The sequence below is a fragment of the Felis catus genome, chromosome A2 (genome assembly GCF_018350175.1).
Source record: "Felis catus isolate Fca126 chromosome A2, F.catus_Fca126_mat1.0, whole genome shotgun sequence".
Lineage (NCBI taxonomy): Eukaryota > Metazoa > Chordata > Mammalia > Carnivora > Felidae > Felis > Felis catus.
The window spans coordinates 96,027,882-96,038,452 of record NC_058369.1 but is presented as its reverse complement, the minus strand read 5'-3'; the positions used below and the strand labels follow the sequence as shown (position 1 = coordinate 96,038,452).

Genomic DNA, 10,571 nt, shown 5'->3' with positions numbered 1-10,571 from the left:
AACGAGATGCCGCCCTCCAGCGGACCGGCGGAGAGGCCTCGGAGAGTTGGAGGAGCTTGCTTGCCCACTCGATACGGGGACGAGGCGAGAGGGGCGTGGCCTCAGGGGGCGGGGCCGATCGATCTTCTCCGGTTCTGACACACTCGGCAGGCCCAGTGGCCCGAGTCCTCTGGAGCTTACGTTCGGGGGAATTTGTGCTTGCCGGCGATGTGGGGTGGCGATCGCCTGGCGGGTGCGGAGGGTGGTGGGGTAGCGGTGACTGTGGTCTTCACCAACGCTCGAGACTGCTTCCTCCACTTGCCGCGGCGTCTCGTGGCCCAGCTTCACTTGCTGCAGGTAAGGCGCCGGCCCTGGACGTGGGCCCCCAGCCCGGACTCGGGACACCTGGTTGGCAGCCTGGGGGCGGACCGAATCAAGGTCTTTCAGGGACGCGGCGGCGGCTCGGGCCTCTCCCGGAGGCGTGGAACGGGCTGCCTTTCTGTCTCCGCCGTGCCGTTCCGAGGCCAGACTGAAGGCCCCTCGAGGGCAGGGCCCGCGGGGGGCACACTCTGCAGCTCACACCACGTCTGGTGCAGCACTGGGCCTTAAACTTATCCTATTCCAGGTGTTTTCACTCGCTAAGAGTGGGCTTTCAATCATCCCAGTATTCTACGTGTGCTTTGGGAAATATTCCTCACTCCAGGTTGGAAAGGCTGCTGGGAAGTCGGTAATTTTTATTACCTTAAAAAATGTTTTTCCTGCTAGTGATTTCCTGGTGCCTGCCCGACTGCCGTCCGGGCCTCCAGAGGGAGGGGCAGATTTGGTTTGCAGAGTCCCTGTTAAGTGAAGGGCACGTTAACAGAGACTAAGCACCGTCTCCCTGAGCAGGGTAGGTTAGAAAATGAAGGTTCTTCCCTGTGTCGCCGATGCTCGGAACCCATCCGAGGTGTACCAGGAATGTGCAGTAGAATTATGCATACTTGGAAGTACAGAGGTAGGATTGCTTGAAACTCTGTCGTCAGTTGCCCTTCTAAGCACTGGCAGAGACAGCATCCGTATTTTCATAAGTAGAAATAGAGGCACATAGTCTACAAGTGTGAGTGTGCTTATGCGGGCAGAAGGATAGGATATTTGAAATCCTCAGAAATCGTGGATGCATGGTACCCAGCACTGACTGATCATGCAGGAAATATTTAATAGTTTACAATAATTTTTTTAAATTTTTTTAACATTTATTTATTTTTGAGACAGAGAGAGACAGAGCATGAACGGCGTAGGGTCAGAGAGAGAGGGAGACACAGAATCCGAAACAGGCTCCAGGCTCTGAGCGGTCAGCACAGAGCCGTATGCGGGGCTTGAACTCACGGACGCGAGATCATGACCTGAGCTGAAGTCGGACGCTTAACTGACTGAGCCACCCAGGCGCCCCAATAGTTTACAATAATTTTAAGTATCCTACTTTTTCACTTTACTTCTCTGTAATTTTTTTCAAGATAATTTTCCCCCTAGAATTACTGGGCTAGAGGGCATGGCTAATTAGTAAAGCATAAAGTCATGAGTTGGGAGTTAATGGGTTGAATTATTTTATTTGGGTTGAAGCATGGAGTACATAATATCTATAATGTTGAAATGAGAAGAGGGCCAGAACAATGGCCTTCTGGCCTGTGTCAGACTTACCTTGAGCTTTTAAAAATATGAATGTTCTGTTCCTTCCTCAGGCCTCCTGAATCAGAATCTTGGGGAGTGAACTTCAGGCATCTGTAATTTAAAAAGTAACTTTGGGCTATTTGGATGTACAAGAATTGAGACCCACTGTTACAGATTCCTAGGTTGTTGATGGTGAAAGGGACGTTGGGTATCTAGGCCATTTCTGTGCTCACTGGCACTCCTAGGCTGGTATTTCCACACAGTTAATTTGTCCTCTTGTCTCTCACTCAGTGTGCAGCACTGTTTCTTCCATAACCCCGCTCCTTTCCACTTGTGTATTTGTGCTATTCTTTCTTCCCAAAATGTTTTCCCTCCTTCCATGACTTTACAAACTGAGCATAATCAATCTTACCTCCTCTGCCTAGCTTTCAGGTTCTCTGTTGCTCACCTGTGTCTCCTTTTCAAAACTTCACTGCTCTGTTTATGTGACACATCTCCCTTGTCATGCTCTGTGTTTCAAGTATTGTTTTGTTTATCCAAGTCCTTATTTCAGGACTGGGTACCCAGTAGATGCTTTAACTCAGGATTTTTTAATCTTGGCTCTTTAGGCTGGATAATTTTTTCTTATGGGGGATTGTGCTGGGTATGGTAAGATGTTTACAGGAACTTTGATCTCTAGGTCCTACATACCAGTAGCATCTCTCCCCTTCAGTAGTGACAGCTAAAAACATCTCCAGACATTGCCGGATGTCTCCTGGGAAACAAAATCACCCTTGCGTTGAGAACCATTGCTTTACCTGAGTTATTTTGTCTGTATGCTAGGCTCAGTGCTTGCTGTGACGGCTGAAATGGGGGAAAGGATTCACGTCCACACTGAATTCAAACAAATAAACCTAAATGGCCATCCGGAAATGGCCAGGTACAGACTTGTCATTTCTTTTGTGTTAGCAAAAGATAACCTAGGCCTCAAATCTGGCCAGTCCTAAGGCATGACTACCTGTGATTTCACCTGAAAAGTTCCCTCCAGATTATACCAATACCACAGGTAATGGCAAAAGCAGATATCTACCGATTGAATTCCTGGGAGAGGGGCTCCTCTCTTTCCAGTCTGTGGGTTTCTTCTCTTTACCTGAGTGGCCAGTGGTTCTGCAGTTCAGGTGGAAAATGTTTTACATGAAAATGGACTCACAATATTAGTTTGCAAAATCCAACTGAACGTGTATTATGATTATGGAGCTGGTTATTACACATTCACCAAAGGAATAATTGAAGTATTTTTCCTGTTTAATAAAGTCAGTTTTTCCCTTTTCCAGTGAGTTGGTAGAATTCTCATTTTTGTTATTTCAGGCCATATTTTGTATCTCCTTATTTAACATCTCTAGTTTTAAAAGTTTCTTCTGTAGGGGTGCCTGGCTGACTCAGTCGGTGGAGTGTGCGACTCTTGTGAGTTTGAGCCCCACATTAGGTGTAGAGATTACTTAAAAATAAATAAATTTAAAACCTGCCCCATTTAAAAAAATAAAATTTTCTTCTTATGAAATAAGAGTTGATCTGGATTATATGCCGCTGACTGATGAAACTGTGGAAAACACCCAGGGAGTTGGTCATCTTCACCCTGTAACCTCAGCTAACATACTTACAGCTGACATAATAATCTGGAATTTGACTCCAGTCCAGTGCTCTGTATACTTTATTACACTGTGCTTAGCATCAGCAAGAACAGTTAGATTATCCTGTGAGTTGTGAGAAAAATTATACAATTAAGAGATACACGATGACTTTCTTGTATAAAAAGTTTTAATAACATGGTTAGTTGGAAGTACATTATATTGCCTCAAAATCCTTTGAAATTTTTCCTAATTAAAGAAACACAGTAGGGGTGCCTGGATGGCTTAGTCAATTGAGTGTCAGATTCGACTCAGCTCATGATCTTGTGAGTTCAAGACCTACATGGGGCTCGCTGCTGTCAGCACACAGCCCACTGTGGATCCTCTGCCCTCTCTCCCCCTACCCCGCCCGTGCCCTCTCTCAAAAATGAAATATTTTAAAAAAAGAAAGAAGCACAATAAGCAGCCTATAACCAGTTTTGAGGTAGTAAGATTTGATGGAAATGAATGAATTTAATATTTAACAATTCAGTGCATCAATGACTTAATATTAATAAATGACTTTAATAATACTAAAATGTCATGAAGTAAGTTTTCATGGCTATCAATGAAGTCCTTTTAATTTTTTTAAGTGTTTATTTTTGAGAGAGAGAGAGAGACAGAACAGGAGTGGGGGAGGGGCAGAGAGAGAGGGAGACACAGAATCTGAAACAGGCTCCAAGCTCTGAGTTGTCAGCATAGAGTCTGATGAGGGACTTGAACCCACAAACCATGAGATCATGACCTGAGCTGAAGTCAGACACTCAACTGACTGAGCCACCCAGGCACCCTGAGAACACATTTTTTTAAATAAATATTTTTATTTTTAAGTAATCTCTATACCCAACATGGGACTCAAACCTAGAATCCCGAGATCAAGAGTCGCATGCTGCACCTACCGAGCCAGCCAGGCGCCCTGAATATACATGTTATTATTGATTTAATTACTTGCACATACAATTTCTTAGTTCTAAAGCTTAAAGTTATTTAAGAAGCTGCATAATATAAAATTTCTGGAAGTGTACATAAGAAGCTTCTAATAGTAATTACCTCTGGGAACAGGAACCTGCCTTCATGTTTTATGCTTTTGTAATTTTTGTGGTTTTACCATGTGCATTTATTCCCCTTTAATAAACATACTGTTACATTAAAATTTTTTTTTTAATGTTTATTTATTTTTGAGAGAAAGAGAGAGTCAGAGTGCAAGCTGGGAAGGGGCAGAGAGAGAGGGAGACACAGAATCCAAAGCAGGCTCCAGGCTCTGAGCTGTCAGCACAGAGCCCGACATGGGGCTCGAACCCACAAACTGAGATCATGACCTGAGCCGAAGTCGGACGCTTAACTGACTGAGCCACCTAGGCGCCCCAGTTATATTTTTAATGATCATGATATATTTCTACTTACTGACTCATGCTTTACCAAAATGGTAAATTTGTAACTTATTTAATGATATTCCTATTAATAGATATTTGAGACAGTTCTAAGTTTTTACTGTTATAGAAAATACTGCAGAGATATGTTTTGGTGTGGTTTTCTTCTGTCAATCATTAATTCAGAATAAATATTCAAATATATACATCTAGCTCAAAGTTTATATAAATTCATTGGCTACCTTTTGCCATTTTGAATTCTGGAATGGTTGAATCAATTTGTATTGCCATCATAAGAATGTAAGAGTATTGGTTTCACCCACAGCATCACCAGTCTTGGTTATTAGAAATGATGATAGTTTTTTAAATGCTCTAATGTGCACAACCAAGACCTATCGCCTATCTATAGAACTCTTTTTGTATGTGTGGATTGCAATAATAGTTTATCTTTAATGTGAATACAGAAAAGCACACAAAAACTCTCACACACCTCCTTTCTTCTTTAATAAATAGAATCAAGCTATAGAAGTGGCCTGGGGTCATCAGCCTGCATTCTTGAGCTGGGTAGAAGGCAGGCATTTTAGTGATCAAGGTGACAGTGTGGCTGAAATTAACAGAAAACTTGGTCAGAAACTTGGACTCTCAAATGGGGACCAGGTGAGTACAAAATGTGATGACTATAACTTTTTCCTGATGTCACATAATATAACAATGGAAAGTAAACATTCAAATTAATTTTTTAAGGAGGTGAGATGACACCTAACTTGTGTGCTGCTATAACCAGTCTAGGATATGCAAGTTGATTGTAAACTCTGTTGTTAAATCTTTATCTTGTATTCTGCTCCCTAGTTGATTTTGTGTTCTATCTATTTCACTCACTTTCCAGGTTCCCTAATTTTGTTTGTGTGCAGTTATTTTTACTTTATGAATTATTGAGTTTTACTTACTATTACTAGACTTCATTTGCTTCCAGCAAATCTTCTAACCTTCCAGAATCATACTTGATTTTTAAAAAATCTATCCAACAAAAAAGTTGTTATTTTTCTATTTTTGTGCCTGTGAATTTAATTGTAAACCTCAAAGGTTAAGGACTTACGTCTAGTTTTTCATTTTATTGTATTCACCAATTTATGTCCTTCTAGATACTTTAAACTATGGAAATAATACATATTCATTGCAAATATTTTACAGTTGAAAGTAAAAAAAATGGATTTCTCTAACCCCAGCCTCAGAATGAATGTGTATTGTATGTTGGGATCTTAGTACACCTTTAGGATTTAAAGAATGGGAGGAAGGAAAGGAAAGGGAAGGAAGAATACACATTTTCTTTTTTTTTAATCATACACATTTTCTGCAGTTTTCCCCACAAAGTATATCAGAGGTACCTTTCCACATACTACAGTATGCATTGAACATCTCTGAATCCGTATAGAATGAAACATTACAGATTGACTTACAGAGTCCAGGGGGCTACACATTGAAAATTCTGATAGATGGGGCTAAACTGCATTCTATTACCAGCTTCCCATAACAGTATATGAGAATGTTACATCTCTTTATCTTGTTTTGAACATAGACTAATTTTGTTCATGCTTGCTTTTGATAATGAGAAAAGGCCACTAATGAGAAATCCATAGTCCTAGTATTAGTCCTTCGTTTACCCTAAGTCTTTGTTAGAATCTTAAAACTTTAGCACCAGAGTGACTTAGACATCACTAATTTTGGTTCCTTGCTCTACAAACCTAGGGAGACAGAACATTTTGCCCAGGATCGCACAGCAAGTTAAAGTTCTGCTCTCTTAGAATATGTGGTACTCTCCAGAGAGAAACACCAGCTTCTTGTTCCTGATCTTGATGTCTTCATCTGCCTCTGAACAGGCCTGTTGGTTTCTAATGCCTGTTTGCTTCAGAGTGAACTTTTACCTGATTTTCTGCAGATCTTCTGTATTGTAGCAATACCACTAAGTCACTGTCTCCCAAAGAATAGGAACAAGGTGAACTGGCTCGCCCAGGACTCTAGCTTCTTGGTGGGTGGGAGCTGCTCTGTGCTTCCCTGGAATCGCCCCTTTCAAACAGGGTGTATGGGGAAATACTAATGGGAAATTCACTGAGGGTGAGGCACTTGGGGGAAATTCTGCTCCAATCCGCAGAAGCAACAAAGGAAGGGCTGGTTAACTGGAGCATGTAACATTTGGTGGCTTTGGATTTTACTCCTCAATCCTCAGAAATGCCTAAAGAAAGGGAAAAGAAAGTTAGGTGGTAGATTGCAGCTTCTTGAAACACTAACATTTCTTTCTTTCTCTCTTTCTTTTTTTTTAATTTTTTTTCTTTTATTTTGAGGGAGAGAGGGAGAGAGAGTGAGTGCAGGGAGGGGTAGAGAGAGAGAGAATCCCAAGCAGGCTCCACACTGTCAGCATGGAGCCCAGTGCAGGGCTCATGAACTGATGTAGGGCTCATGACCATGGTGAGATCATGACCTGAGCTGAAATCAAGAGTTGGACACTTAACTGACCGAGCAACCCAGGTGCCCCATCTTTTTATTTTTTTTTAAGTTCTATTTATTTATTTCTCGAATTCACAACACCGAAATCAAGAGTTGCATGCTCTGACTGAGCCAGCCAGGCAGCCCAAAAGACACACTGGCATTTCATATGTATCTGTAGACTGGAATGAGGGTGTATTTGTTTTACTTTACTTTTAGCTGTGAATGTTTATACTTCTAAATAATTTTCTCTGATCTCTGAGCATTTTTTTTTTTTTTTTTTTTTTTACTTTTCTAGACTTTTCTAGAAGTACCATGCAGGTTAGTTATAAAACTAAAAGTCTTAAAACTTCTAGAAATAATAGAGTGTGTATATGCTAGATTAAGCCATGACTTGATGACATTGTTTCTTCTATTTTCTTTTAAGTTTATTTATTTATTTTGAGAGAGAGAGAGAGAGCATGGGCAGGGGAGGGGCCAAGGGAGAGGGAGAGAGAGAGAATCCCAAGCAGGCTCCATGCCATCAGCACAGAGCCTGACGCAGGGCTCAAACTCACAGACTGTGAGATCATGACCTGAGCCGAAGTCGGAGGCTTAACCAACTGAGCCACCTAGGCACCCCTTCTCGCATTTTTAAATTACATTTCTTTTGTTAATGGTTATCTTTATTTTGTTTTTGTTTTTTTTAAATCTATTGTGCTAGGGTGTATTTTCTTTTTTTCTATAATTAGTTGTGAAACAATTTTTCCTAAAATGTTGGGGTATATGAAGGCCTAGCTAAGAATAGGTACTTAATAAATATTTGTCAAATGAAGGTTCACCCAGTGCAGGCAGGCACACACTCACACAGGCACGCACACTCGTTCATTCACTCACTCACACTTTATTATTTACCTAAAGAGAGAACTTCTTCTTTTCTAGGGATGCAAAAAAAAATTTTTTTTACAAAAAATATTTTAAAAGTAGTTTTACATTTTTTATTTATTCCAGGTGTTTCTCAAGCTGTGCTCCCATGTGGTGTCTTGTCAACAAGTGGAGGTGGAACCCCTATCAGCAGATGATTGGGAGATACTGGTAAAGAAAACACAATGAGAATTATCCCGGTTTAAGGTTAAACTGCTTCAAAATAGTTGTTTGTTTGTATTGAAGTATAGTTGACGTACAATGTTACAGTAGTTTCAGGCATACAACATAGTGATTCAACATCTCTGTACGTTACACTCTGCTCACAAGTGTAGCTGCCCTCTGTCCCCATACAACACTATGATGATACCACTGACTATATTTCCTATGCTGTACCTTTTAGCCCTGTGACTTACTCCTTCCATAACTGGAAGCCAAAATATCAGTGTCTCTAGATTTCTCTTTTCTGAGCTTCATTATATATTCTGAGCTGGTTCGAGTTATAAGAATGACTTGTGATTTCCTTACCAGACACAGAATGGACTAAACATGAAGTGAATTGATTTGTTTGTTGGTTGGTTGTAGGAACTGCATGCTGCTTCCCTTGAACAGCATCTGCTAGATCAAATTCGAATAGTTTTTCCGAAAGCCATTTTTCCTGTTTGGGTTGATCAGCAAACTTACATATTCATCCAAATTGGTAGGTGTTATTATATTTTTCCACTGTACTCCATGGTAATGCATCCATAGCAGAGGTGAACACGTACTAATGAGCTTTATTTTCCACACAGTTGCACTGATTCCAGCTGCTGCTTATGGAAGGCTGGAAGCTGACACCACACTCCTTATTCAGCCAAAGACCCGCCAGGCCAAAGAGAAGACAGTTTCAAAAGCAGATAATGCACATGGGAAATTTCACAATAGGTCTAATAAACCAGAAGTTACAGTTGACTCACCATCCATGCCAAGCTTATGGACTTTGATAGGAAGCATTTTTTCTTTTGGGTCTGAGAAGAAACAAGAGCTATCTTGGGGTTTAACTGAAATGAATGCATTCAAAAATATGCAGTCCAAAGTCGTTCCTCTAGACAATATTTTTAGAGTGTGCAAATCGCAGCCTCCCAGTATGTGTAATGCCACAGCAACTTCTGAGTTTCGCAAACACTATGCCGTTCACGTATTTCCATGGGACCAGGAATATTTTGATGTGGAGCCCAGCTTTACTGTGACCTATGGAAAGCTAATTAAGCTACTTTCTCCAAAGCAACAGCAAAGTAAAACAAAACAAAATGTCCTGTCACCTGAAAAAGGGAAGCAGATATCAGAACCACTAGATCAAAAACAAATCAGCTCGGACCATAGTCAAGAAGCTGCTAAGTCCTGTGTGCTAAAGGTTGTCTGGAATGGACTTGAGGAATTGAAGAATGCCATAAAGTACACCAAAGACATAGAAGCGCTTCATCTTGGGAAAGTCTGGGTTAGTATAAATTTTATTATGAGAGAAAGCAATTTCATGTTGCTTGAAATTTTCCAAATTATGAGTTAGAATAATATTTTATATACAATTTGAAAATCAGTATAAGAAGTGGTGTCTGAAGTCCCTGCAGGGGCACATTTCTGATTATATGGTAAAGTCCTTGTTTGGGTGAAGATTGTGTATATTCTGGTTAAGTAAACTTGGACAGCTATAAGCTTAGATAATTATAGGCCCAGAGAGGTAAAAATTACTTGCCTTAGGTTACACAGTAAATAAAACTAGGATTTACGCCCAGGTGTGCCAACTCTAGAGTTCATGCTTAGCATGGGGTGCCCTACAAAGCCTCACAATTTTTTTTTAAAGTGTATTTATTTTGAGGGGGCGCCTGGGTGGCTCAGTCGGTTAAGCTTCCGACTTCGGCTCAGGTCATGATCTCGTGGTTCGTGAGTTCGAGCCCTGCGTCGGGCTCTGTGCTGACAGCTCAGAGCCTGGAGCCTGTTTCGGATTCTGTGTTTCCCTCTCTCTCTGACCCTCCCCTGCTCATGCTTTGTCTCTCTCTGTCTCAAAAATAAATAAAACATTAAAAAAATAATAATTATTAAAGTGTATTTATTTTGAGAGAGGGCACGTGCATGCATGAGCAGTGGAAGAGCAGAGAGAGAAAGGGGGAGGGAGAACCATACTCTCAGCATGGAACCCTACATAGGGCTCGAACTCACGAACCCTGAGATCATGACCTGAGCCAAAATCAAGAGTCGGACACTTAACTGACTGAGCCACCTAGATGCCCCATGAAGCCTTACGTTTTTAATACCTGCCAAAGGTTTGTTCCCCAGTTCCTGAAAGCAGAGGAGGGACTTGTTATATGTTGGGGGAAATGCCCAGGTAGGGAGATACCCATGGTGCGAGCTGGCACCAGGATGGGAACGTGTCCAGAAGTTGCTTACCCTGATGAGGTCAGCTCTTTAACTGTGGGCCTGGTGGGGAGGTGATGGGGGGTTGGTGGAGAGAGGAGAGCAGCTGTTGTTTCATCTTCTCATCCCGGCCTCAGGTAGTAATGCTTCATTT

General features: G+C 41.4%; 1 protein-coding gene across 3 annotated transcripts in view; it reads left to right on the top strand.

The window, feature by feature from the left end:
- Window positions 1–69: 69 nt before the first annotated feature.
- PEX1 (peroxisomal biogenesis factor 1) overlaps window positions 70–10,571 on the top strand; it is a 47,363-nt gene continuing 36,861 nt past the window's right edge. Inside the window, exons 1-5 of one of the 3 annotated variants that reach the window (XM_023250343.2) lie at window positions 70–336; window positions 5,156–5,299; window positions 8,114–8,197; window positions 8,612–8,726; window positions 8,818–9,503. In XM_023250343.2, coding sequence (XP_023106111.2) covers window positions 208–336; window positions 5,156–5,299; window positions 8,114–8,197; window positions 8,612–8,726; window positions 8,818–9,503 — 1,158 coding nt within the window. In that variant the 5' untranslated portion in view covers window positions 70–207. The remainder of the gene's footprint in view (window positions 337–5,155; window positions 5,300–8,113; window positions 8,198–8,611; window positions 8,727–8,817; window positions 9,504–10,571) is intronic. The other 2 variants (XM_023250342.2, XM_023250341.2) reach the window with 2 other exon arrangements.